Source organism: Vipera ursinii (assembly GCF_947247035.1).
Source record: "Vipera ursinii genome assembly, chromosome: 2".
Classification (NCBI taxonomy): Eukaryota; Metazoa; Chordata; class Lepidosauria; order Squamata; family Viperidae; genus Vipera; species Vipera ursinii.
Window position 1 is genome coordinate 118,590,208 of NC_139513.1, and position 26,935 is coordinate 118,617,142.

The 26,935-nt window shown below is 39.6% G+C and overlaps 1 protein-coding gene across 2 annotated transcripts in view; it reads left to right on the forward strand.

Annotated features, from left to right (window-relative positions):
• The window catches only part of UBE2O (ubiquitin conjugating enzyme E2 O), a 73,929-nt gene extending 47,370 nt beyond the window's left edge, over positions 1–26,559 (forward strand). For both annotated transcript variants that reach the window (XM_083354993.1, XM_083354994.1), the window contains exons 7-19: positions 620–729; positions 3,056–3,206; positions 5,494–5,535; positions 6,187–6,695; positions 8,676–8,830; positions 9,919–10,031; positions 12,890–13,018; positions 15,161–15,250; positions 16,779–17,448; positions 18,012–18,148; positions 18,845–19,048; positions 19,871–19,928; positions 21,660–26,559. In XM_083354993.1, the coding sequence (XP_083211119.1) occupies positions 620–729; positions 3,056–3,206; positions 5,494–5,535; positions 6,187–6,695; positions 8,676–8,830; positions 9,919–10,031; positions 12,890–13,018; positions 15,161–15,250; positions 16,779–17,448; positions 18,012–18,148; positions 18,845–19,048; positions 19,871–19,928; positions 21,660–22,408 (3,117 nt within the window). In that variant the 3' untranslated portion in view covers positions 22,409–26,559. The remainder of the gene's footprint in view (positions 1–619; positions 730–3,055; positions 3,207–5,493; positions 5,536–6,186; positions 6,696–8,675; positions 8,831–9,918; positions 10,032–12,889; positions 13,019–15,160; positions 15,251–16,778; positions 17,449–18,011; positions 18,149–18,844; positions 19,049–19,870; positions 19,929–21,659) is intronic.
• The last annotated feature ends 376 nt before the right edge of the window (positions 26,560–26,935 follow it).

The following is a 26,935-nucleotide window of genomic DNA, read 5'->3' on the forward strand; positions in this document are numbered from 1 at the left end:
GTCTGTGTAAACTAAAAGAGGGAGTAGCCTTCTGTTTTAGAAAACAATTCCATTTCAGTGTCGTCTTGCTCAGTTCATAGGCTTAAATTCCTAATAGAAGAAGTCTATAATGTAGAAGTTATGTCCATTTGGATATTAGATTGTTAGCATTTAATCAGAAAAATCCTCAGGGGAGGATGCCTCTTGGCTAGTAAATGCAAAGGAATGTAGAAATAACCTTGAAGAAAATATGCAGGAACAAATTAGTTAAAATAAGAGATCATTCAGGTCTGGGAAGAATAGGGTCCTATAATCCAATTTTTGTGCTGTCTGTTTTCTGTTTTGGCCCATGTTAAAGAGCTACCAGAATTTTTTTTTAAAAAAAATTGTCTAATATATTGTGCAGCTCTTTAAGAAGCATAATTAATATTAGGATTATATCTGTTTTAGGGTTATTAGGATTTTCTGGGATTATATCGGAGAAAAAGATGGAAATCAAAAGGAAATTCAGAATTTGAGACAAAATGGCAGCTCAGAAAAGAAATCTTTTATCAGAAATTGTTAATTTTGCAAACAATTACAGAATACAAGGACGTCTAAATAAAACATTTCTCTCACAATCTAACCTTTTCTTCTTTAGGTACAGGTAATAGAACTGAAAGTTACTTGGATCACTAAAAGCTTCTGTCCTGGGGGAACTGACAGTATAAGCCCACCACCATCTTTAATCACACAAGAGAACTTATCTAGGTAAGAAACAGTTCATACCAGCTTCCGAAAAGGCCTGCTCTCAATAAATTGTTTAATGTCTTTGAATTGATAAAAATAGAATAACCACTTGCTTTCATAAAATCCACTGTTTCATAGTTTTTCCTTCTTGGATCTTATTGCTCTTATTCCACCTGCTTGCAAGGAGACTACAGGATTATAGTCAACTCATCAGTTAAAGCACCATGAGCTGACATCAAGCTCATAGCCACAGGGGCCTCTGTTCGCTAAAGCCTCGCTATCTTAAGCACATTTGAATTACAGTTACTTCAGAGATAAAAGATATCTTCAGAACATCAGTTTTTTTCTTTAAAAAAAACCTTCCAGTAAAACTTCATTCCAGATGAGAGTAAAATCACACATTTGAGACATTTCGAACAAACTTGGAAGAATTGAGAAAGAAGATTGCAGCCACAATAACAGCATCAATAACTGCCTATCTGAATGGGTCATTTAAAAAATCTCAAAGAGGAATTAAAAGACAAAAATAATTTTGAATAATTTACAGGTCAACTGAGTGAATAGTTATAATTCAAAGTGAAGTTAAAGTGAAAATTTTGGAAAACAAAATCAGTGGGGAGATATAGATATTAAGTCAAGATGAACAATTTGTAGTTAATGGACTACTTACTGGATTTACAAGGAGAAAAAATACAGAACAAATTGATGAAAATAGTAAGGAGAGGCCTGTAGAAGACAAAAAAATCTTTAGGACAGGCAAAAGAAGATATAAATGGAGACCTACAACAATATTTCAATATCAGTGGAAGAATTAGCAATGTCAGAATACTATGCAAGAACAAATAATATAAAATTGATTAGTTTGATTAGGGATAAAATATAGGAAAGCCTTTATGGACTTTTTGTGGAAACTGGACAGAAACATCTCTGATTTTTGGATTGGAGGACTGAAATGGGTTGGAATATGGGGAGAAGTGACGCGGTTGCTCAGTGGGTTAGGACGCTGAGCTTGTCAATCAGAGGGTGGGCAGTTTGGCAGGTCGAATCCCGAGTGCCGCATAGCAGAGTGAGCGCCTGTTACTCGTCCCAGCTTCTGCCAACCTAGCAGTTCAAAAGCACGTAAAAATGCAAGTAGGAAAATAGGGACCACTCCGGTGGGAAGGTAACAGCATTCCGTGCGCCTTTGGCGTCTAGTCATGCCAGCCACATGACCACGGAGACGTCCTCGGACAAGCGCTGGCTCTTTGGCTTTGAAATGGAGATGAGCACCGGCCCCTAGAGTCGGAAACGACTAGCACGCATGTGCGGGGGAATCTTTACCTTTACCTTTATACATACACACACACACACACGCACACACACACACACACACACACACACACTATTTCCCTTCCTTAATTTTATTTTGTATTATTATTTATTTTATTACACCTATTTAATTATTTATTTTGTACTAGCTTTTTATTACTGTTTTTTTAATCTTTGAATTAAAATATTTTTTAAAAAAATAAAAATGTTGCCCAGAAAACTGCAAGCACTTATCCAGATTATAACCAGTCTGACTCAAAGCAAACCAACCAAACAACAAACAAACTTTTTCCTTCCGCTACTTCATGCTAAAAACATGGGGGGAGGGGAGCTATCCATGGTAGTCTTGTGAATCATGGTATGTTTTACATCAATTAAACCAAAGCAAATACATCATGTGATGGATTAATATACATGAAAATGATACTAAGACATGCATAAGTGTGAGTTGCTGGGCATGTCGATTTTGAAAAACTGCTTAATTCTGCTTCTTACAACCAAAGTTTATATCGGGAATGGCCATTATATGACGTTATATGACCTCGTCTCACATCCAGCCTTCTGTTTGCCTGTCTCATCCTGAGCTGATTTTAAAATGGGCAGCTATATAAATGTTTTAAATAAATAAATACATTTCTAGAAAGTGTTTATTTGGAGGATAATTGTGCACTTTGCTCAGTATAGAAGCTACATCAGTAGCAATTCTGTACAGAGGTGCTCTGGGCTAACTGAGCTCTGAAGAATAAAGCTTTCCAACCATGTAGTTGTGTGATTGGGGGTGGGGGGGTGCATGCACACACTCATGCAGGCACACCCATATACCCCATGACCTGTTTCTGCACATGCCATAGGAATATGTTTTTCATTAGTAAATCTTTTTTTACTGAGTTTACTTATCTCTTATATCGTGATTTCCCAAATAGTGCATCCCTGTGCATATACTTGAAATAGTTTTAGACATTTAGGCCAATGCTGAAGAATCAGGAAGAAGATACCGTCCAGCAGTAAGGTGACACTACTTCTGTTTTGCTTTTAATAGAGTAAAACGTCTGGGTTGTTTTGACCATGCTGAACGGCAGCTTGGAGAAAGGTGTCTGTATGTATTTCCAGAGAAAGTGGAGCCAGCAAAAATCACCTGTGACTGTCCAGAGAGAAACTGTGTTCTGGGAGAAGGATCAGCTTCTAAGAAGGTATGTTCCCTGGTTTAGGTTAGCTAAGAATATTGAACTATTTCTGAAAAGTCTGCTTTATTCATTACTTCTAACTGTTCTTGTTTGGCTCCGTATATCCCCACTATTGCCAATTTCTGCTATGGTTAAGAAGATGGAATAATCTTTGGGGACTGTATTCCCTTTTTTAATTTTATTTCCCAGGACATGATATTTTAAGAAACACCCAAGCATAATATTAGTTGATTGCTTAACCATATTCAGACATCACTTAAGTCTTGTAGGTTATGCAGATATGGGTTAGCATAAACTTTAATTATTAGTATTATTATATTTCCAATTTACACTTCAGCAAGGGAATAGAAAAAAAATGTTAAGTGATTCCAGAATTTTGAACTGAATTCCTATATCGCTGGAAATTCATATGATAGTTGCTCATTCAGAGAAAATGTATTGTGTTCTGTTGTTTGAATTAATTGATAAATGGCGGAATTTGTTTTTATATGGTGATTTTTTAAATAGTTGAGACTCTATTGATGTACGTATATCATATTTTTCACAAGAAAATGCTTGTTACTTACGCATACAGTACTAACACAGGTCTAGTTTTGATATATTTCAACAACTTTGTGTATTATTTCAGACAAAATCTGGATTAAAATCTAAATTTGAAATGCCGATTCATTCAGAATTTATGTTGTAAAGTGCTGTTTATGTATTTCATAAATAACAAGCAATCTATTCTGCATGTTTCCATTTTTAAAATATTAGAATCTATATTTAGTGTTATATGATATCTTACTGTTTTACAATCAGAGTAATATCGGATAAATGTATGTCCTTGATACGTCATAGCCAATATTTCCAATCACTGCACCCATTTCTTAATTTTATAGGCAGTTTTGGGACTAAGTAAAAATATGATCAGATTTCACTTGCACATTCTTTAATCTGGACCTGTTAAACCTCATTCACCAAAGAATACATAGCATTTTTCAAATATAGTGGTGAAATCAAGTTTTTTTTTCTTGTGTTAAAATAGTGAAATACAAAAAAACATCACCAACAAAGTAAAATGACAGGGAAAAAAGAAAGCCTAGATATTTCATAATGACATCAGTTAAAGCAGAGGTCCCCAACCTTTTGGGCACCAGAGACCGGTTCTGTGGAGAGAGGTTTTTCCATGGACTGGAGGGTGCGTGGTTTTGTGTGCTGCCTGCATCCCACAGATGGGGCTTTGCTTGTTTGTGCGGATCGGTTGTTGGCAGGCCACAGCCTGGCGCCGGTCCACCGCCTGGGGGTTCAGGACCCCTGAGTTAGAGTAACTGGAGATAAAGAGAGAGACATTCTTGTGGGTTCCAGCATAAGTCCGAAATCTTGAAAGAATAAACCTTTGAGCCAGTGACCGATTCACATTATTTTGGGACACACATATTTGCCATCACTCACAAAATAAACTAAATCTGGTATGACAAAAGAAATTGGAACAGAAAAAGAATCCATAGGGTAACTATAATTAACAATATAAAGCTAATTCAATCATTTAACTTATCATTAAATCTAGACCATATATCAACAAAATGAGCTATTTCCTCATTTTTAGAACACAAATTTTTAAAAGAGAGTTAGCTAACTCATACCTTCAATGCGTTCTTTAAAATCAGGAGAGTAGCTTTCTTTCCAGGGATGTAAAATTAACTTCATTGCCATTGCTGGGGCTTGATGAAATGAGAAATTCCACATTTCAGGAATATAATTCAACAACATATTGAGATCCTTACATACATTACTTCCTCCCCAAATTGCATTGACTTATTTAGTAATCTAAAACCAACAAGACTGTATCTGGAGAAGACCAAATTGTGTGATTTAAAGAATATTCAAATGAGTGCCAGCATTGGAAATCCAGTGACCATCCCTTTTAAATAATCTTTGAGGAGTCAAGGTATATATATGTTACATTTCTTAGCTAAAGCTAAACCCTCCCATGCATGTTTAGAGATTTAAAAAGTGGAAGACTTTGTCAGGCTTCAAAACATGGGTAACCATCTATGCAAGGATTACAGGTCTAGCATTCTGCCTAAATGGTTTCAAGTAATAGTAGTTTTTTTTCTTTCAACTAGCATTTTCTTCTGAGAAAAACATAACTGGAAAATCTATTTTTAACAGATTTTAGGGGTTACAATACAAATGAAAATGTGAAAGAAATGTTTCCAAAACTGGAATAATTTTCTAAATTTATTTTATTTCTGTTAACAATCCTTTGCATTCAATAGTAATACCAAAATGATGGTGTTTAATATTGCAGATGGCCTGTCCTTGTTTCGTATCCAATGTAAAACCTGAAAAGGTACTGTAATATACACTTGTTGTCTGTCTGAAAACACTTTAATGTTCAATAAATTTCTACCTAAAATTCAGTTGCAAGTGTCTCTCAGTATAAATAAATAATGTTTTCTCCCTGGAAAAAGTTAATATTTTAAACTCTTCATTTTCTGAAATAAAAGTCAGTGGCAGATTTTGAAATTTATTCATAACATTGTATTTGAATCTTCAGTACTTCTAAAGAATTTATCAGTGTAGCTTTTTAAAATGACTAGCAGATTATGAAATATAACCATTTTTAACAATGTTCTGCATACTTAACTATCACACTATTTCCTTGCAGTGTAAGCACTGGTTAGTGATAGTGTATATGTATAACAGTATGAACATGTGTTTAAAACCATAGATACGAACCAAAAAAAAGATATATGTCTATGCAGTTTGCACTGGCACCATTCACTGTATCCCTGTAATTTTCAAATCATCCTTTCTTCCACTGTGTAAATATATTGAGTGATATACTGTCTTTTATTCCTTATGCCAATCTGCTATTTGAATATAACAGATATCAGTGTGAGGTAACTGAAGACCACATTTTTTTTAAAAAAAAATTGGCTTAATTTCTTTAAGCGGTGGGAAATTTTTGTGTTCCCTGACCTGCGCTGGTTCCCTATAGGTAAGGAGACTACTGAAGAAACAAATAGTGAAGATCATGACGTGTTCCTCAGACGTTCAGAATACCCTTGATCTCCCTGAAGTGGAATCTGCTGCAGCAGGTGACCAACAGCCTGAAAATCTTAAAGCCAATTCGAAATGTGGAGCAGAGGACTCTTTCAGTGACGCTATAGGCTTGCAGGACATAAAAAGAGAGCACGTTGATGAAACAAGGAAAGGCTTGTCCTGTGAAGCAGCTGGGCTACAGTTGCAACCAGCCTTTGTCCTGAAACGGGATGATGGCTCCTCAGACTATAATCTGCAGTCTATAGAACAGGATGCTGACGATGAAGCAGCCGATGACACCGATGACACCAGCTCTGTAACATCTTCTGCCAGCTCCACAGCCTCATCTCAGAGCGGCAGTGGTGCAGGGCGTAAAAAAAGTATCCCGCTTTCTATTAAAAACCTCAAGAGGAAACATAAAAAAAAGAAAACCAAGGTTTCCCGGGAATTTAAACCAGGTGACAGGTAAGACCAGAGCTTATACCATCCTACCTATATATGTCATTAAGCTCTATCTGTTCTGATTTCTTGCTAAACACTGTACATAATTCAAAAAACATATAAATAGTAAAATATCTCTCTTAGTGAGAGTGTAAGAAGACTTGCGTTGCCTGCAAACTACAGATACAGTTTTCAAGTTATATCTATTTTAAAATGTAGTTTGATATATCTTAAATAGGTATCCAATTAAAAATGTATACCTTCCTTAGGGAAGAAAGAGTTAAGTAAAGCATAAAAGCTTTTACCCAAAATAATCAGTTGACTCGGTGCTCGTTTTGCACTAATCAAACTCCAATATATTGACATTGATCTCATTGATCACCATTATTAAAATAATAACATTTTGGGAAAATCAAGGGAGTTTCTGAAAGGATAATTCTTGGTACCTGGCCCAGTTCAAAATGTTGGTCATTTCTTTTAAAGCATTACATACTGAAGCATTTATCAGCTTTGAATTTGTCCAGACTTGAAATAACAGAAGAGAATAACAGAGTTGAATGGAATCTTGGAGGTCTTCTAGTCCAACCCCCGTCTTAAACAGGAGACTATATACATCAAATGCATAGGTATAGTATAGGTGGTACCTTGCTCAATAGTAGTAACTGTGAGAGGGATCTCGGAGTCTTAGTAGACAATCACTTCAATATGAGCCAGCAGTGTACTGCAGCTGCCAAAAAAGCCAACACAATGCTAGGCTGCATTAACAGAGGGATAGAATCAAGATCAAGTGAAGTACTAATACCACTTTACAATGCTTTGGTAAGGCCACACCTGGAATACTGCATCCAGTTTTGGTCACCACGATGTAAAAAAGATGTCGAGACTCTAGAAAGGGTACAGAGAAGAGCAACCAAGATGATTAGGGGGCTGGAGGCTAAAACATATAGGGAACGGTTGCTGGAATTGGGTATGTGTAGTTTAATGAAGAGAAGGGTGAGGGGTGACATGATAGCAGTGTTCCAATATCTCAGGGGCTGCCACAAAGAAGAGGGAGCCAAGCTATTCTCCAAAGCACCTGAAAGCAGGACAAGAAGCAACGGATGGAAACTAGTCAAGGAGAGAAGCAACCTAGAACTAAGGAGAAACTTCCTGACAGTTAGAACAATTAACCAGTGGAACAACCTGCCTCCAGAGGTGGTGGATGCTCCAACACTGGAGGTTTTTAAGAAGAGACTGGACAGCCATTTGCCTGAAATGGTATAGGGTTTCCTGCCTGAGCAGGGGGTTGGACTAGATGACCTCCAAGGTCCCTTCCAACTTTATTATTATTATTATTATTATTATTATTATTATTATTATTATTATTATTATTATTATTATTATTATTATCTCTACCCTGTAAATCTGGAGAGCCAGTTAAGAGTCTACCCCTTGTGAAGTGCAGATGGTGTAGACGGTTGTTCTTTGCTAATCCCCATTTTTGTAATTATCTGCCCCCAAAATTACATGTAACCCCAATCCTCCATGCACGTTGAAAGCAAGTGAGGCTTCTATGGCTTGGCCTGAGCTGATTGTGAGTACCAGAATAGCATATTGAAACATCACATATCAGTTTTGGAAGGATAATATTGCTTTGTAATTTTTATATTTTCTCTTTACCATCCACTCTGGGGTTGGATAGAAATGAAATGATTCATTGATAATTTCAGGAAAATGGCAGCTGTGTAGTACAACCTTCCCTAATAAAGGCTTGGCCTTTTGCTCCATTTTTAGCATAATCTGCATCATGGTGTTCTGGGAGCCCATTTAATCCCTACATTATTATGTTCAGTTGACCAGCTTTTGCAGCCAAAAGTTTTTCTCTCAAAAGCTACTTTTGAATTAGATCCAGCTTTAAAGTCAATTCTTTATGATGTTTTAAAATGCCACAGTTTTTTAAAAAATATTTATCCTGACTTGCTGTGAGAATTTTCCTTAGTAATTTTCTATCCTTGTTGGAAACAGGGTTGCTGTAGAAGTGGTGACCACGATGACATCAGCAGATGTGATGTGGCAGGATGGCATGGTGGAGAAAAATATTCGTTCCAATGAGCTCTTTCCTGTCCATCATTTGGACAATAATGAGTTTTGCCCTGGGGATTTTGTAGTAGATAAAAGAGGTAATTGGTGAAATGCATTCCCTCTGGATAATGTGTTACCTGAATTTTTCAATCCAGATTTTCAAATTTCCAGTAGTATCTCATACATCTTTTCTTATCCCGATGAAGCCTAGATATGTTGGCATTCCAGGTTTGTAATATCAGTCAGTCTGGGTAATGTTGACTAGGAATTCTGGAAGTTGTAGTCCTAGTTTTACATTATCTCTAAAGGTTACATGTGTTCAGCTAACCATTAATTTGTATGGTTTATTCTTTATTTCTTGCCTAACTCCATTTGCTCACATTTTAGAGTTGGGAATAAGAGGATGCTTTAATCTATCAACTTTAAGTGCCAGAACCATATGCTTCCTCCTTTATTAAAGAATGAATAAATTCTCCTGCCACTCTAGGTCAGAGAAAGGTGCCATCCAAAGATGCTGTCTAAGAGATTCTGAGAACAGTTGTTTTTATATAATTACCTGAATAATTTAAGTTTGGCATATTATACAGTATATGTGTGTGTATCTTATCTATTAAACATATGTATTTTCCCTTTAGAACCAATTTTCCTAGAGCAAGTTTAAGTTAGACCAATTTTAAAAAATGAACAAAACGTGTTAAAAACATGTACATTGATTCAAATAATTAAAATTTGTCTGAGGTGAATTTTCATGTTTTTTCCTTGGCGCATCCATTATTTTAAAAGCCATGCTAGCAGATGGTTTCAAACAATACCTTGGAGGAACTTGGAAAACTGAGAAATCCCATGCTGCTTTCTGCTCATTATTACATAGTGGAAATGTAAACCCATCCCTCTCTTAAGCTTGAGCTGGGGCAGGCAGGGGCTCAGCCCTCACAGTTGCACTGGCTCTTAAGATTCAGTATAATGGAGCCTTCAAGGACAGACACAATTATGGACAAGAACAAGTTTGGTTAGCTGTCAAAGCCAACTAAGGAAGGTTTTTCAATTTTTTTAATTCATCACCAGCAATAAAGCGTAAGTCAAGAAAAAGCAATTAGTGAATAGTTCTCAGTACAATGGGAGAAACAAAATTACAGTGCACTGTTTTCTACTACTAGAGTCTGCTTCTTTCTTTAATCCTAAACAGCTCAGAGTTCTCAGGATCCTGGTATGTACGGAGTGGTGCAGTCAGGCGATCATGTTGGTCGCACCTGTGTGGTGAAATGGTTCAAGCTGAGACCGAGTGGAGATGATGTGGAGGTAGGAAGTAAAGGTTGTGCGTTTTGTTTTGTTTTGTTTATGTGATTTGATTTGATTTGATTTGATTTCTTGTCTTGGCCTCCTCCAATAAAATTTTGCTTTGCTAAATGGGTGTTTAAAAAAAAATTCTGAGGAAAATTCCATTCTGAGCTTCGAGGAAAAAGCAAAATGTGTACATAAATGTGCCCAGTATTCTACTAGCTCTGTCGATATTCAGCCTGTTTCCTAAGAGGATCCAGGATTAATTTTCACTGCTGAAATTAAGCTAAGCTAAGTTAAGATTTAACTACAAGAGCCTAACAAAAAGTATCCAATTATCAAAACATTTGGGGAAGAATGTTATATTTTTGTCCAGGCTAGAAATGGCACAAAGTCATCTGGGTGACCTTGAGCCAGACACTTTATCAGCCCTAGGAAGGAGGGAAGGGCAAACCTCTTCTGAAAAACCCAGCCAAGAAAACTGCAGTCCAGGCAGTCATCAGGATTTAAAACTGATTCAAAGGCATAATCATCATTATCAAACTTTGTATTTAGACAATTTTAAATGTGCATAAAATTCAGTCTGGAAGAGAATACAGCTCTGCATTAATGTATGCAGATGATGCTTATAACATAGTATACTTATGGGTTCTTACACAATACAAATCCGTGTAGAGAGCCCTACCAGACATCTTCAAAATCAATATTGAGCAGTAACATGCTAGGTAAATATGTTACATGCAGTATGTCTGTGTTCAGTTGTTAAGTGCCTGAGGTCCAGAGCTTCTTGTTTTCTGATAGCTCAATATAAACTATACGTAAGCTTTATGTTCTTTTGGGGAGAATACCTTTTGGCAACTGGTGGCTGCCCAAAAAGGAGGTGACTGGGACTGTCAAAAGAGCTCTTTTCAATGCCACTCACATTCTGAGATGGCAGATTTAGGAGTGGTTAAAGACTCTTAATTATTATGCGGGTCACTACATAACTTGTCGATATCACCTGGGAGGAGTTTGATTCTGTGACTCCGGAGGAAGTGGACAGGATCATGGGGAGGTTGAGCACCACCACATGTTTATTGGACCCGTGCCCTTCCTGGCTGGTCTATGCAGCCCGGGAGAGGACACGCAGCTGGTTCCAGGCAGTTATATCGGCTTCTCTGAGCAAGGGTAGCTTCCCCACCGTCTTGAAGGAGGCGGTGGTGAGGCCTCTCCTCAAGAAGCTTGCCTTGGACCTAGCTGTATTGAACAACTTTCGTCCTGTCTCCAACCTTCGCTTTCTTGCGAAGGTTGTTGAGAGTGTGGTGGCACATCAGCTCCCTCTGGTCCTGGATGAAGCGGATTATCTAGACCCGTACCAATCGGGTTTCAGGCCCGGGTACAGCACGGAGACGGCATTGGTCGCGCTGGTGAATGATCTCTGGAGGGCTCGGGACAGGGGGCATTCCTCTGTTCTGGTCCTATTAGACCTCTCAGCGGCTTTCGATACCATCGACCATGGTATCTTGCTGCGGCGTCTCAGGGGATTGGGAGTGGGAGGCACGGTTTTACAGTGGTTCTCCTCCTATCTCCAGGGACGCTCACAGTCGGTGTTGGCAGGAGGGCAGAGGTCGACCGCGAGGTCTCTCATTTGTGGAGTTCCTCAGGGGTCGGTCCTCTCGCCTCTCCTGTTCAACATCTATATGAAACCGCTGGGTGAGATCATTCGTGGTTTTGGAGTTGGGTATCATCAGTATGCTGATGATACCCAGCTTTTCCTTTCGACCCCAAACCACCCCAGTGATGCCCTCAACGTGATGTCCCGTTGCCTGGAGGCGGTTCGGGTCTGGATGGGGAGGAACAGACTTCAACTCAACCCCGACAAGACCGAGTGGCTTTGCATACCTTCATCCCGGGTTTATTCGGACATTCCACCTCTCGTTATGGGGGGCGAACTATTACCCCCCGTAGATAGGGCTCGCAACTTGGGAGTCCTCCTAGATTCACGGCTCACCCTGGAAGACCACATAGGAGCTGTGACTAGGGGGGCTTTCGCCCAGGTTCGCCTGGTGCGCCAGTTGCGGCCCTATCTAAGCCGGGATGATCTATGCACGGTCACTCATGCGCTCGTGACCTCTCGACTAGACTACTGCAACGCTCTCTACATGGGGCTGCCCTTGAGGACCACCCGGAAGCTCCAACTGGTACAGAATGCAGCCGCGAGAGTTGTGTTGGGAGTCTCCCGATACTCCCATGTTACACCTCTGCTCCGCGAGCTGCATTGGTTACCGGTTGCCTTCCTGGTGTGATTCAAGGTACTAGTAATGGTATTCAAAGCCCTACATGGCAGGGGTCCGGAGTACCTGAGGGAACACCTGCTGCCGGCATCGACTTCCCTCCGCCCTGTGCGTTCCCACAGAGAGGGCCTCCTCAGGGTGCCACCGGTCAGAGAATGTCGACTGGTGGCCCCCAGGGGGAGATCCTTCTCTGTGGGCACCCCGGAGCTATGGAATCAGCTACCGGTTGAGCTCCGGACGGCGCCCGACCTTCACTCCTTTCGCCGCGAGCTAAAAACATACTTTTTTGAACAAGCTGGCCTGGCCTGATGAAGGGATTGGGGGGGGGTTTGTTATGGCTATTTTATTGGGTTTTAAGGATGTATTTTAGTATGTGGGCATTTATTTAATCTTGTTTTAACTTTTGTAATCTGTATTTTTATTCTTGCCCTGTTCACCGCCCTGAGTCCTTCGGGAGAAGGGCGGTATAGAAATAGTATTAAAATAAATAAAATAAATAAATAAACAGCAGCACATAAAAAAGGAACACGGAGTTGAATCATGAGATTTTAAACTTTTGAGACTCTGTGTGTGGACTGGTCTTTATCTCTGTGTGACGTTTTCCAGCTGGTTGGGGAGGAGGAGGATGTTAGCGTGTATGACATTGCTGATCATCCAGATTTTCGCTTCCGCACAACTGATTTTGTAATCCGCATTGGCAATGCTGAGGATGGTGCTTCGATTGGTGAAAATGAGGTGAGTGGTAAAAAATGTTATTGGTACAATTCGTGAGAACCATGACCTTAAAAAAGTGGGATGTTGGGCCAGATATCTGTTTTTGGTCTTCTGCTTTGAACTAACAGGCATTTGGGCTTGCATCTAAATGTTTTTTTAGTGGAAATAGATGCTGTGTGCTTTATACAAGAGAATCTCTTCACATAAACCCCTAGAAAAGAGTTCTTACTGTTGTAGCAGAATCAATTGCTGATTGCAACCAAAAGAAAGTCAAATAGCTGCAAAATGTTAATTTTTTGTAGAGTTTGAGCAACAAGCCCAACAGACCAGTTTTATTTTTGTAATTTCTTTAGTAACAAAAACTGTACTGAAGGTTTCATATTAATAGTAATGAAGGCATCGGGTATAATTTTCTGTTCGACAACTTTTTAAAATCTGATTTCTGGAGCCCAGCTAGATTTATTCACAAAATAGTAATTGTGTTTAAATTTGGAACAACTATCCTGAGTTTTGGAAGTGCTACTGAAGTGTGCGAGGTGGCCTCTTATCATTCAGTAGCTATCCAGATTTTGGCTGAAGCAACGTTCAGGGGGTCCTGAGGACATATACGAAAAGGCTGATGCACAACATTTCTTCTTGTCCCCTCTTCTGAATTGCCATTCTGTGCCACCAATCTTCCCACTCCTTCCCCCCCCCCTGCTTTTTTGCCTTTAGCTTCAGGTATGGTATATTCAGCCAGAATTTGCCTGTCCAATATTCCCAGCTATTTCCTTCCTTGTTATCTAGCCTACATGTGCCAAATGTCCGTGACTTTCTCCCACTTTCTTTTTCCTTCAAAATACTTCTGGTTAGAATACATGTTTGGTCTTGGCATGGATCATCTGAAGCTTTTGTTCACATTCCTACATTCCTTCAATCAAAGGTGAATTGGGCAGATTCTATGTCTGTTTTCTATGAAACTTAAGAACTGCAAGGCTCAAATCTCAATTTCTAAACCATCACTAGGTGGCAAGCTTACAGAGCAAGAGTACAGAGAAGAGCAACAAAGATGATTAGGGGACTGGAGGCTAAAACATATAGGGAACGGTTGCTGGATTTGGGTATGTATAGTTTAATGAAGGGAAGGACGAGGGGGGACATGACAGCAGTGTTCCAATATCTCAGGGGCTGCCACAAAGAAGAGGGAGTCAAGCTATTCTCGAAAGCGCCTGAAGGCAGGACAAGAAACAACGGATGGAAACTAGTCAAGGAGAGAAGCAACCTAGAACTAAGGAGAAATTTCCTGACAGTCAGAACAATTAATCAGTGGAACAACCTGCCTCCAGAAGTTGTGAATGCTCCAACACTGGAAGTTTTTAAGAAGAGACTGGACAACCATTTGTCTGAAATGGTATAGGGTTTCCTGCCTGAGCAGGGGGTTGGACTAAAAAGACCACCAAGGTCCCTTCCAACTTTATTATTGTTGTTGTTTTGTAATTGTTGTTATTTCAAAGATTGTACAATAGTTGAAATTTATTTTTTTCCAAAGGGAGGCGTAATTGTGACAGTGGCAGCCCCTGAGATATTGGAACACTGCTATCATGTCTCCCCTCGCCCTTCTCTTCATTAAACTACACATACCCAATTCCAGCAACCGTTCCTTATATGTTTCACCCTCCAGTCCCTTAATCATCTTTGTTGCTCTTCTCTGTACTCCTAGAGTCTCAACATCTTTTTTACATTGTGGTGACCAAAACTGGAAGCAGTATTCCAAGTGTGGCCTTATCAAGGCATTGTAAAATGGTATTAATACCTCACATGATCTTGATTCTATCCCTCTGTTAATGCAGCCCAGTACTGTGTTAGCTTTTTGGCAGCTGCAGCACACTGCTGGCTCATATTTAAGTGATTGTCCACTAGGACTCCAAGATCCCTCTCACAGTTATTACTTGTGAGCAAGGTACCACCTATACTATACCTGTGCATTTGGTTTTTCTTGCATAAGTGTAGAACCTTACTGTTTTCACCATTAAATTTCATTTTGTTAGATAGCACCCAGTGTTCAAGTCTGTCCAGATCCTCCTGTATCTTAAGCCTGGAGCTTTGGCTATTCCTGCCAGCTTGGTGTCGCCTGCAAATTTGATGAGTTCCCCATCTATCTAATGGATGCTTTTGTTTTTTTAGCCCTCTGTTGGACAGGTGGCCCGAGTGGATTTCAGCAGTAAAGTAGAAGTTGTATGGGCAGATAATTCCAGGACAATTGTTCTCCCACAGGTAAATAATAAGCTGCTTCCAGTTGATATAAAACGTTAGTAATCTCCTTTTTATTATGTAGCTTCCATGTATTGGTGTTTTCTAGAATATATGAGAAATCGCTCTCTTAGTTCATTAAACTAGTTCTATTGGCATTTCAGTAACAATGTGTAATAAAAGCAGTTTGATTTTGCTGCTGTAATTTTTTTTTAGTAATCAAATCTTACTTTCCCAGGATTTTAGGCTATTATATAGTTGCTTTATTCTTGGAATCTAAATGTGGTCTGTTATTTTGAAAGAAGTTTAATGCAGTCTTTAAGGCCTATAATAAATATATATTTTAAGGAACTCCTGCATTTGTCTTAAAAACAAAATTAACTTAATATATTATAATATTGTAGTTTGCCTCTGTCTTTTTGTTTCAGTATAGACAGAAGCTATTGAAACACAAGTAAAGGGCCTGCTTTTGCTTCAGAACCCTACTAAATAAATACAACATTCAAGGCTTCCTTTTCTTAAATAGAGCAGTTCCCCTTTAATTACAGTCCAGTGCCGGAACTGTGGCTGTGTGATACAAAGCCCTCTGGTATATCCCATCCTGCTCTTGTCACACATGATCAAATCACATGGAGGAACCTTCCGTGAAGGCAGGCTGTCTGTGCAATTCTGCATTATAAATATGTTCTATATAAAAATGTTTTCCCTGCTTCCATGACTCTATTTGTATTATAGAATAAATGTCATAATCCTGTATAAACCTGTATGCTGAAGGATATATGTACATTTTTATTACACACACGCACACGCACACACACCTACTTGCATTTTATCAAAATCTATTGAGCCTTGAAAGTGGGAGAGTGGGTATATGATAGCCTGAAGGACATTACAAAGAAAATGCAGAAAAATGCCAGAAAGATCATCATTCCTTTAAAAAAATCAAGGACATTAACTCCTTGATTTGGTGAGGTAAGGAACTGAAGATTATTCAGATTGACTGTTACTGACAGAGCAACGTCTGAGAAAAGGGTAACGGGTGTTTTGGATTAATTTAGGGATTTCTATCTCTTAGTTGTCTTATAAAACATGCAGCTTAGCAGAAACGGCAAGGGTGAAGATAAATAGCATAAAGGTAATTAAGATAACACAGCTGTCTTGGGAACTTCAGTCTAAAAAGATAATCCATATTGCTCTCTGATCTGTTGCAAGCTCTCAGCACCGGTTAGCCTCTTTTCAAATAACTACAGCAAATGCAGGATCCCCTTTAATTCCAGAGATAAATGCTGATTAAGCATTCCAGATTTATAAATTGTGTAGGGTCTGCTTCCCAGTGAGGTATTCCATGAATGGAGAAATGTCTGTTATTTAAAGAATTTATTTATTTGAAAAAATTTATATAGTAGCCCACCTTAAGGAACTCTGGGTTTGCAATTAATGTGGCTGATCCCTTTTGAATATAGGAAAATCAGACTACGTTACGATGAAATAAAATGGAGCGTGTGCTTTGCCATGTCTTGAGGCTCTTCCTCTTTGTCATTCTGCCTTCTAGCACTTGTACAATATAGAATCTGAAATGGATGAGGAGACAGACCTTGATTCCATAGATGGTAGCACTAGTGGTGCTTCTTCAGATGAATGGGAGGATGAGAGCGATAGCTGGGAGACAGATAATGGCCTCATGGAAGATGACCATACAAAAATTGAGGAAGTTGAACCTGAGGAACTACCTGTGGAAGAGGTGAAAAAGGTAGAGGAACAAGTCCAAGGTGCTGTGGCAATGGCTGTGGCTGATCTAACAACAGATAAGTCAGGCAAGGAAGCAACCCCAAAGAGTTTCCGAGAGTTGAAGGAGGCCATCAAGATCTTGGAAAGCTTGAAGAATATGACAGTTGAACAACTGCTGACAGGCTACCCAACCTCTCCCACAGTTGAACCAGAAAAGCCTACTCGGGAAAAGAAGTTTCTAGATGATATAAAGAAGCTGCAGGAGAATCTGAAGAAAACCCTGGACAATGTAGCTATTGTGGAAGAAGAAAAGATGGAGGCAATGGCAGAGGCAGAGAAGAAAGAAGAGAGAGAAATTCAGACGCAGACGCAGACAGTGGCATCAGAATGGCCCAGTGAAACCCCAGTGCTTTGTCAACAGAGTGGAGGCAAGCCTGGTGTTACCTTCACCAGTGCCAAGGGGGAAGTCTTCTCGGTGTTGGAGTTTGCTCCAGGTCAGTTTTAAAAGTGGGGCTAAGGATAGGCCTTAGGGACATTCTAATAAAAATGCAATCTATTAGCTCCACTCAGCCTGGCCTGTATCCGGGAAATTGAAGTCCATCAGTTTCTGGAAAGCCCTAAATTTGTAATTCTGTTTTATTGGGAGCAGTGTTTGAAAGTAAGTTATAGTGCCCCCCCTTCTTTCTAAACATGTGCACTAGGTATAAAATATAACATTAAATCTATATCTGGACTCTTACTCTTGACCTCTCTCTCGAATTTTTCTCTCTATATCTCTCTTCTTATCTGGTCTTCTTTGGAGCCTTTACAGTAGTGACTTGCATTCAGTCCAACAGTCTTTGATAATGATCCCTGATCAGGCTAGACAGTGTATTTTAATACAAGCATCATTTCAGCAGTCTGTCAATATTTGTTAATAATTACCTTATTTTTATAACTTTAGTGCTAGTTTCTAGTTAAAAAGGAGAGCAAAGGAGAATGTTAAAATTTCAGTAATCTGCTACCCCAATTGATTGATTGATTGATTGATTGATTGATTGATTGATTGCCCCATTAGATAGCCATGCCTTTAAGAAAATGGAGTTTCAGCCCCCAGAAGCCAAGAAGTTTTTCAGCACAGTGAGGAAAGAAATGGCTCTGTTAGCAACCTCATTGCCAGATGGTATCATGGTCAAAACATTTGAAGACAGAATGGTAAGTCATGTAAACCTTTGTATATGCACTGTCCATAAAGTATATCTTGTATTTTAAAATTGTCCCTAGGTACAGTTTTCTAAAAATTCTAAAAAGAATGATATTTCTATGCATCTAAGGTATTTCTTAATGAAAAAAGTTGGTTTTTTTACACCAACAAGAAAAAAAATCCCCAATTCATTTTATCTGATAGCAGATAATTAAAACTAAGAGCTACATTGATTCTGTATTTTCCTCAAGATTGTAAATAAACACCTGAGTGTATATATATGAGTGGAAGGAGTTAATTGAATAACTTTACCAATATAATGTTAACATTGCTTGGTAGTTAGCTATTAAACGTAGCAGAACTTAATCCTTTGTTGACTGTTTAGTCTAAGCAAGAGAGTACATATTCTCAGTTTGCATAATAGTAGTATTTTTATTTGGTATGGGCTAATATTTCTGTGTTCCTCAGCAAATGTGGAACAGCCCAACTTAGAACAGAAATTTTTGTTGAGAACCTTTTCTGAACATTTAGTCGAAGTACAGTCTGGCATGAATTATTGGGTGTATACTAAGCACATTAATGCCTGATAGAAACCAAACAGGATGCTTATGTGCATTTTCTTAATAGCATTGGATATAACATTTTTTAGTTAGCTCTGGCTCCTCCTTATAGATTATTGCATGGACTTACACATAGCTTCTCCACAGGATCTCTTTTCAGCACTAGTCAAAGGACCTACACGCACACCGTACGAAGATGGCCTCTTTTTATTTGACATCCAACTCCCCAATATCTATCCAGCTGTGCCCCCACTCTTCCGTTACCTCTCCCAGTGCAGTGGCAGACTGAATCCCAATTTGTATGACAATGGAAAGGTTTGCGTAAGCCTTCTGGGCACATGGATAGGCAAGGTAAAACTGCTGCTGAGTTTTTCTATTGTACTCTTGATCTGGATTGTTCAGTGTCATGAACTTCATGCAATTGCAATGCTTTCTTTAATGGTTTAACTCAAACAGCAAGGCTGGCTTACTGTGTCTGCGGTTCAAAGATACTTTTTCTAGTCCCCAATATTGTCCAACTATATGGTACGCACGGTTTGTCTCTAGCTACCAACTGTTAAAAGTAACCTACTGCAGAACCCACGCATTTGGAATCTAGTTCTCATAATGGTCTCTACTTTGGTTCAGACAAAATATAAACCGAATGTAGCAAATGAAATTAACATCTATTGTTAGAATTTCTTCACAACTCATTTCAGAGTTCTTTTCTTCAGAAATGGTCTTCTCTCCACCCACTCCTGTGTAAAAATTGTATGGATGCTTACCACCCAACTCTGTTCCCATAATAGAAAATTGTATTAAAATATGTTCTATGTGTGTTCCTTATAGCACTTTCATTTTTATTACTGGTTTTCCAGTTGGGTTAATATTCATTTGTCTTTCAATGGGCGTTGCAAATATAATAGAACCCCATCTTACAGTGCATTCATTTTTTTATTAGAGATGTAAAGAAAGGTATCCTATCCTCGCCCCCAAAATTTGTTTTACCCAGAGTCTCTAGACACAAAAACATTCACATCATTCATATGAACAGTAATGTTGTGGTAGGAATGGAAGTCAGCAGAACATGGATCATTCCAAATGCCTTGTTCTTAAAAGTTGCTGTGACTGCATTATAATGCTATGTAGTCCTTACTGTTGAATTAACTGCTTGCTGTTATTTGACTATTCCAGGGCACAGAGAGGTGGACCAGTAAATCTAGCCTTCTCCAGGTGCTCATCTCAATCCAAGGTAAATTCCAGTAAAATGGTAGAAGGAAAGATCAGGTCAAAACCTCCCGCAATAGACAGAAAAAGATTTCTTTTGTGTGGCTGGACAAGCTGTGGGTTGTTTTCCTTGTCCAGTAACAATGATGTCCGTGGCTATTTATTTCATGCCCTAAAAAAGCAAAGCCACAGACACCAGTGGGATAGTGCCAGTATGGAGAATTAACTGCAGATACCTTGTGAGCTTGTGGGTAAAAACAAAGAAATGCCAAGCTGATATGCATGGTGTTTTTTTCTTTTTGTTATTCATGGATGCTTCATCATTGCCATTCTTGGCAGCTATCCAGTGCACTTTGGTAAAAAGCAGTGCAACAGTTACCTGTAATCAAGAATCCTAGACCTTAGTTGCAAGGAGCAGACTGGAACAGTGGAACACCTTTTGTATATGCTATAAATCTTCTGAGATTATTATGTTTAGAGAGCAGTAAGCGTGTTTCTCATGAAGAACTGTATAGTGGTTTAACCATGTACATGATGTATATGATACGTCTCCTTGTAGAACTGCTAGATCCGTGGTGGCGAACCTATGGCACGGGTGTCACAGGTGGCACCCAGGGCCCTCTCTGTGGGCAGGCGTGCCGTCACCCTAGTCCTAGGCCTTCAGCTGGATTTTATAAAACCTTTTTGCTTTAGGCCTCTGCCGCCGTGCGCAAAAAAAAAGGTTCAATCAATCAATTTCAACTTCTTGCAGGGAAAAAAAAGTTCTCGCAAAGTTGGAACTGATTGATTGAACTTTTTAGTCCCACCCAGTCTGCCTTTACCACTGCAGCCATGCGCACCCGGTGGGCCACGGCCACCCAATTGGACACACGCACTCAAAGGGCCAACCCCACCCGGCACCCGATGATATATAAGTGGGTTTGGGGTTGCAGTTTGAGCACGGTCTCCAAAAGGTTTGCCATCACTGTGCTAGATTATAACAGTATCTCCAAACAAGTTAGGGGATATTGTTGTTGTGTTTTTTTTTTTAAAAAAGGCAGTTTCTCATATTAACAGGGTGTCTAAATTACTTTTGTTTAATAATAGGAGGCAGGAATAATCTGAACATCTGAGTTGATATAAAGAGAACCTATAAGAAAAAGCTGCAATAGGCCTTTTTCTTAGAAGTACTTTGAAAAAGTAAAAGCAAGAAAGCATTAGTCCAAAACCTAATGACCTTCATATTAAAATAGTCTTTTCAAAAAGCATTTGGAGTTCTCTCCTTCTATATTTCTCTTTGTTGAATTTTTTTTCTCCTCAAATATCTCTGAAAAGGGAACTTTCTCTCATTTTCCAAAATCTTGAAGATATTGTAATGGCTTTTCATCAAATGCTTCCATGGTTGAGGAGTTCAACTTCACAAAATAATAGAACCCAGTAAATTGGGATTAATAATTCAAATTTGGAACAATTGCACTTTAAATGAAGATTATTTTGATTTCCAACCCTAAATAAAAAATTTCTTAGTAGACTGAAACATATGGTTTTCCAAAATAGAGAGTATTTGCTTCTCACTTTTATCTTAAATTCGGGTACGTTCATTGTCCTGATGCATTTGTATATCCTGTTTCTTTTCCAACTGTATACATATTAAGTAAAACATGTTCCATCAGCATGCATGTACGTTTCCAAATTATACATGTACTAAATATCTTATTTCTCCCGCTATTTTCTACCTTCCTTTCCCCTTCCCACTTTTTTTTTCTTTTACTACTAGGGCTTATCCTAGTCAATGAGCCTTATTACAATGAGGCTGGTTTTGACAGTGACCGGGGCTTACAAGAGGGCTATGAAAACAGCCGATGCTACAATGAAATGGCTTTGATCCGTGTGGTGCAGTCAATGATGCAACTGCTGCGCAAGCCCGTGGAAGTCTTTGAGCAGGAGATCTATGAGCATTTCTGCTGCAACGGTTGGCGCCTGATCCACCGTATCGAGTCCTGGGTGGAGACCAATGAACTGGTGGAGAGGAGCCACGATCACGCCAGTCTGGCAGAGTCTTCCTTTGCGCACTCGGCAGGAGGCGTTCTGGCCGAGAGTCCTGTAGACAGTACGGGGCCATTGGGAGAGCAAGAGTTAGGGGCTGCAGGAGCAACTAGCCAACTCTCTGATGGCAAGGAGGAGCTGGAAGACTCCGGTTGTGGAATGTCAACGGTGGCTGCTAGCGACAGCCACCAGTGTTCAGACTCTGAGAGCATGGGCCAGGCCGGAGAAGCACGTTTTGCCACAGACGTAACAGATGAGGGTAAAGCCGCTCAGGACTCTGCTGCTCAGCCAAGTGTGAAACCAAAGAAAAGGAGGAAGAGCTACAGGAGCTTTCTTCCTGAGAGGAGTGGCTACCCTGATATTGGGTTCCCCCTCTTTCCACTGTCTAAAGGGTTCATAAAAAGCATCCGTGGTGTCTTGCAGCAGTACCGGGCTGCCTTAGTAGAGGCTAGTATCCCCGAGTGGACAGAAGATAAATAAATTTTTAAAAAAATCAAGTTAGGGACGGACAGGCACACAGAAAGATAGGGTGACACAGGGAGGAAGAACCTAGCAAAAGTTGTTAACAATAAATAGACTGTCTCACTGCACTCCTTCCTCCTTGGCTTGGTTTGTTATAGAGAAGCAGAATTCCACAACTCATTTCAGGCTGTCTTTTTAATCACATTCCAGATGCACAGGATGATTGAGCACGCACACAGTCACTTCCCTCCACCCCCATCCCTTCTCACACAAATGAGCCCTTGGGGCTTGATTCTGTGAAGAGAGGCGCTGTGGTCTTTCCATTTCAGAACCTTAGTGGAGTTGGGATTGGATCTTTCAGCTCCAAGTCGATGAAGCGACGACGACCTTCCTTCTTTTGAGTTCTTGGGTGGTGTGGATATGGCTGAAAATGGAGACCGATTAGATCCTGAAAGATTCCTTATTCAGTATCTAGTTGGGAAAGTGTAACGCCGTAGTCTTCTTCTACCGTCTGACCTAACTTCACTAACGTCTATTGATTAGCAGGAAATGAACAGCCCATGTTTCTGCTCTGCATCATTCTTAGTTACTTTCACTGTTGACTATGATCTATTGGAACTAAGGGGACATGCTGTATGAAAGCCACCAAATGTTAAATGTAAGCAGCTTGCTTTCCTTAATTGCTTAATCTCTTAATCATGAGGAGCAAGTAAGCACAAGGCAAGCTGTATTGATGAGATGAGCACTTGGAATTTTTGGTCTGTCTGAAGTGTACAATAAGCATATCTTGTTCCACTTTGCCTTGAAGAGGAACAGTGCATATAGCATAGTTCACTGTTCTCTTGGATACATGAACATTACACAATTAACTATGAACACTAAGGTACCTCAGGATGATTCTCTAAAAATCGCATGGTGCGAACCATAATTTCTGAATTTCTGCTTTCACCTATGTGCTTGCAAAGTGGCAATTCTGCCTGACTCTACATCTCCATGGATTCATATCAACTCTGCAGCAACGAAGTCTACATTCTGGTAGACAGTGGGTCTCTCTAATCAAGCATCTTTAAATAAAATCACATCCTTTTCATTAATAATATTCATGGTACCCAGATTTTGTATAATTTGCTTTAGCTGTTTCCAGGAACAGTATTGTGATGAAGGAATGGTTGCAAGGGAGTGAAAATGCATGTTTCCAACAAATTTCAGTTGGTTAGTTGCCCACATTCCTTTATTCAAAACAGAGTTGCATTCTATTTTTCATTTGGTATTTCCTCCATCTTTGCATGGCTTCTCATTTATTTACCTTTATTATTCCTACTGATAACAACCTAGATGTCCCTCTTAGTCATCCTCCCAAGAGAATAATCCATTTGGAGAACATTGAGGGAAATGACACAAATCTTGTGTTAGCTTGGAATGTAGTAATGAATTATTTTAGTATTGCAAGGTAACATGTGAGAAATAGCAGTTGTCTGTTTAAGAGCTTGCAGCAGGCAAGCTTATCACAGCTCAGGCAATGATGACTCAGAAGAGAGGCCAGCTTAATAAAAATTCAGAGTAGTTGGATTGATATAGTTATCGCATGGGGTCAGGGATAAAATTTACCTGTTGCTTGCACTACCAGGCCCACCATTAATTGTGTAGAGGGGCAGTTCTGAGGTATTGTCAGATTTCTTACCCAGATGAGAGAATGGTACTTCATCGTCCCCAGAGAAAATTAACCAGCTGCCTATCTTGACATGATGTCCCTTTTCAAAAGCCTGCCTTCTTCCAAATTGTAATCATGTAACTGCCCAATTGGTTCCAAGAGGAACCACAAAAATTGTAATTATGCAAGCTAGAGGAGATCCACTTTTCTCAAAACACAATGAAGGACTTGTCTGAATTCCTAGCATTCTACCCCTGCGAAGATTTTGCTTATTCTTTCCTCCTTGGAATCTGCTGACATCTTTTACGTTCTCAAGCATTGGCTCCTTTATCCTTGCTGTTCTTCGCCCTTACCAGAGGCATGCACAGAAGTTTACATCCCCCCCTCCCCACCTTTAGCTATTGAATAATGTGAAGCTCTAGATTATGCAGTTGCCACTGGGCATATTGCAGCCGTGTAACTGGGCATATTGCAGCCGTGTAACTTTTTTGGGTGTATGTCTGTAATCCAGAGTGAAGAGACTGTCAAAAGAGACAGACTGCTTTTACATACACACCAAGAAGCCAAAGCATGAGGCATATTGTTAGTCTTGAGATGGGCCACATGATTGTGATGTATAAAATAAAATCTTATCTGTTAAGTGCTGGGGAGGGAAGGGGAAAATAAATATTACTAAACTTTATAGACTTGATTCTGTACAGTATTTAAAGCCGATGGAGCTGTCATCTCGGGGCAATGCTTAGGGGTATGTTACTTTTGCAGATGTGAATGCTTGGTTGCTTACAATATATGTATAAAGTACTGTGTGATGAATCTTTTTTTACTGGCAAATTTTGTTTGGCTAATTAAGATGCAGTAATAAAGGAGAGAAAGTAGCTTGCCGTTACGTTCACCACTCTTCATAGATTTGGCTGTTCGTGCTGTGTGTCGTTTCAGCTTGAAGTGTCAGGTTTACGTATCCCTGAAACTCTGAAAGGGATGTCAGCGTGTCAAAAGGGTTTGGGTGACATGTCTTTCCCAGGATCACCATTTATATTATAGGGCTTGTGAATGCTATAATACATTCACTAGGAGGGTTTCTCTGGAACCTCCTCCTTGCCTTTAAATTTTCAAGGTGCTAAACTTCAACATCTCCTTGATTTCATTGTCAGCTTCCTTTACTACAGTTCAAGCTTCAACAATAATTACGTTGATTGTCACAGGATCTTTTTAAAAATCCCGCTTCTCTTGTTTGTTGTATTAATATGCATATTACATCATAGTCCTATTTGTATATTTTAAAATCAGGAGGTTCTTTTTTCGCACTTTGGTCTGTTTTGTATAAGAGAGGCGCATTTATGTCTCTCAGAGCATACATAAATTTATGCAACTTAGTAAGGCTTCTTTAAATTTGCACACAATTCCTTTTTTTAACGGTGCATCAAGAGAATGTTAGCATATCATAATTTGGTGCAAAAACGTATGACAATCTTCACTTCTGCTCCAGAACAGGGGTCCCCAACCCCCAGTCCATGGACCAGTACTGGGCCACAGCATGCCAGCAATCAGTCCGCACTAACAAGCAAAGTCCCATCCGTGAGATGCAGGCAGCACACAAAACCACACCCTCCAGTCCGCGGAAAAACCTCTCAGTGGAACCAGTCCCTGGTGCCCAAAAGGTTGGGGGCCTCTGCTCTAGAAGACAACATAAATTATGGAAGATAAAATAACGAGCGATGTACACTATCCTCAAACTCTAATAATCATGGCCTCATAAAATAAGGAAGCACACACATATATTTGGGGCTGTCTAGTTTCAGTCCTCTTAAAGGCCTGGGAAGGAAAGAAGCAATAGAGGCCTCTTATCACAAAGAATCGATCCACTCTAGCTGCTCTGAGCCTTCCCCCCCCCTAATCACACAAGATCTCCTTGCAATGATACAGGCCAGGCACAGGCTTGCTTGTCAGGTGCACAATATGAGAACTAGGTTTCATCTGTGAAAATGGAAGTCAGCTGCTTTGCCCTTTTTCTTTTAGAGCTTGGCATGCTGATATAACTCATTTCTGAGTTTTAGTCTGCCCTGGATAATGGTTCATTGTTTTGAATTACAAATGTTTTCCCTAAGGCTGACACTTTTGCCGGTCATCCAAGCAGCAACTATTTGACTCCACGGTTTTAAAATGGCTGGGAGGCAAGTAGGAGTCTCCCATTGCTACCCCCTTACTGTTTAGCACTGGAAATTGGTTCTTTTATATCTGCCTGTATGTCCCAGTAGCCATTATATGCGTTCTCTGCTCTATTTTTCCTAATAGATGAAGTAACAATTGCTTGTATTGATGTATTTATCTGGCCTCCACATCCCAGTTTGTGCTTTAAATACTTTTACGTAGTGCCTGTGTCTTGATTTTGGGAAATTTGTAGTAACCAGCCTGGTAACTAGTTTAAGCAAAGCCAGTGTTTATCAAATATAAGATACATATGCCTCATCTTAAGCTATAGTCTCCACTACTTTTAATACATGCCAAATACAGAAGCCAATTCAACTTGCGTGTGCTTTTTATTGCTTTCAAAATCTGTAAGAATCCAGACTAGTATTAAACAGTGGAAGTCCAAATAGATGCTATATACAGACTTTTATCTGTACATCGCGGTATCAAGGGAATACTACTCATAACAAAACTCAGTAAAACAAATCTGTTCACTTATGTGCACTTCTTAATCACTAGCCATTCAAAATGTGGTCAGTGTGATATCTTCTACCCTTACAAAATTAGTGCTAGAACAAAATCCTATTTGGCAGTTGGCAACACAAGGCCAACCTTACTTAGTCTTAAAAGCTAAGTAGGCTCGGAGTACCTGTGCTCTCCACTGGACTTGGAAGTTGGGTAATCATCCCTGAAGGAGGGGATTTGTA